The 2,061-nt window shown below is 45.3% G+C and overlaps 2 protein-coding genes across 2 annotated transcripts in view; both read left to right on the top strand.

Annotated features, from left to right (window-relative positions):
• The window catches only part of PPTG_04307 (hypothetical protein), a gene marked incomplete at both ends in the record, with an annotated part of 4,795 nt that extends 4,545 nt beyond the window's left edge, over positions 1-250 (top strand). The window contains one exon of the mRNA XM_008898195.1: positions 184-250. Coding sequence (XP_008896443.1) covers positions 184-250 — 67 coding nt within the window. The remainder of the gene's footprint in view (positions 1-183) is intronic.
• A 530-nt stretch (positions 251-780) lies between these two features.
• Positions 781-972, top strand: PPTG_21608 (hypothetical protein; the record flags this gene model as incomplete). The annotated part of the gene is made up of 1 exon (XM_008898425.1): positions 781-972. The coding sequence occupies one exon, from the start codon at positions 781-783 to the stop codon at positions 970-972; it is 192 nt and encodes a 63-aa protein (XP_008896673.1).
• Positions 973-2,061: the final 1,089 nt, after the last annotated feature.

The following is a 2,061-nucleotide window of genomic DNA, read 5'->3' as shown; positions in this document are numbered from 1 at the left end:
CTCGCCAACTCGTGCGCGTACCAGCTCACGTGCCAGCAAACGTCCGTCCATTGTTGCGCTGTGCTTGGATCTTTGCGAAATATGCTAAGTGCTAAAAATGTGTACCACACGGAAACTGCGTAGTAAACACACTAATAAGTTGGATACATGCACTTAATGTGGTTAACATATCTCTAAATTTAGGCAGTGCTCGTACGCTATCGCGTTATGTATTGGCGATAATGGTGACGACGACGACGTGGCAATGTAATTTAAAATAAATTACCAATGAACATATGGTTTTGTGGTCGCTTTAGGTCATAAGGTTGCGCTATTTTCTGTCGTCTTGTCGTATTGTGGTTGCGGTAACGCCTCTCGTCAACTGGGTGAGGTCAGTGAAGGGTTGTTATCAGAGGAAAACAACCGCCAATCATTTTTATTTGAGAATCTTTGTGTAGTACACTACAAAGATTTGACAATAGATGTGCTGGAAACGTACATGAATCAATAATTTTATGATGGTGTGGTTCTCTGTTTAATGAGCATACCAATTAGTGATATGTACTGTGGTTACAGTAATTTGCCAGTCTTTAATTTTTTTTCAGGACATGTACCCATGCCGACGGCTATTTCTCGGACAATAGGTCCTAGATTTTCCAAGTAGAAATCGCAGTAAGCCAGATTTAGTATAGGATTCAGTATAGAACAAGAAAGTCGTCGCTTTTCATTTGTTCGTAGGACACTTGTCCCCATCGCAACCGTAGTCAAGCTGAACAGTCACATAAGAGAAGCCTCACCACCATGGCGGAAGTCGACTTTGACGCGTTCGAGAAGCAAGTTTCAGAGATACAGCGGGACATGGTGAGCGCACGGTCTCGCGCGGTGTACGAGAATTCATACGGACGCTTTATTGCATGGGTGGTTTGCTTTAAACCCCACCTTATTCCACTTACCTGTTCGGAGAACTCGGCGACGTATCGAGCCTCACTGTAAAGCAACTTCTCAAGCGACTGAAGGCCGTGCTCGACCGTAACCCAGAGAACACCTCACTTCTATTTGATGATGTACAGACCTGTGTGTTTGGTGCTTGGCTGCTCAGGCTGGAGAAGCCAGACGGAGGCAGGATCAGCTATGCAGCATTAAACGAACACAGAGCTGGGCTTTTCAGTCTATATCAGGAGTTTGGGCGGGAGATTCCACCAACAAAGTAAAAAGGTATTTTAAGGAGTTAAAGCGGCAGATGGCTACAGCAGCTGCGCATGGGGAGAATTGAGCAATGACTTGCAATGATCCCTTATCATTTGAGCTGTATAGTTTCTTGTGTGAGAAGCTTCTCGTGAATCCATCAAAGGACATGACTTTTGCGCGAACTTATATGATCATTGCTTGGAAGTTGATGTGCCGGTCGGCGAATGCTTTCGGTGTTTGCCATGGGCACATGAGGTGGAGCGAAGATGCATTGTGCATCAATTTCGCGCATCAGAAAAATGACCAAGAAGGCAACAGATTACGAGATCCCAGGCACGGCTACGCTAACCCGTTAACGCATTTTACCTGTCCAATGCTGGCGCTAGCAATCTTTTGGACTACATCATCCGTTGTTGACACTGATCGAATTTTTTTCGGGAAATAACCATTACGAGCGTTTTAGAAAATGTTTGCATCGGCTTTTTTGAAACTAAAGATGTAACACAAGAACTACGACGTGGTGAAATTGGTAAAGACGAGGCAGGTACGCATTCGATGCGCAAAGGCGCCACTACCTACTGTGCATCAGGATCCACGGCTTGCCCATCGTCAACAGCAGTTCATCTTCGAGCAGGATGGTCACTAGGCGGAGTCCAAAACACTTACCTCCTGTATGAAGCTGCCAGAGACATGCATATTGGTAGAACTGTCTCTGATTTACCACCTGGTAGTCATGAATTTGCTGGTTTGGCACCTCATTTTGGTGAACTGGTGGAAAGCGCGATCTCGTGTATATTTCCTGGACTACCTGATCACATCAAGGTTGTTGGTGAGTTTTGCCTTGCACCACTAGTGTACCACTAACATTACGAACCTTCAAAAGCGACTCAGTGA

The sequence above is a fragment of the Phytophthora parasitica genome (genome assembly GCF_000247585.1).
Source record: "Phytophthora parasitica INRA-310 unplaced genomic scaffold supercont2.6, whole genome shotgun sequence".
NCBI classification, from domain to species: Eukaryota; Oomycota; class Peronosporomycetes; order Peronosporales; family Peronosporaceae; genus Phytophthora; species Phytophthora nicotianae.
The sequence above is the reverse complement of the archived record's forward strand: the minus strand, read 5'-3'. Positions and strand labels throughout refer to the sequence as shown.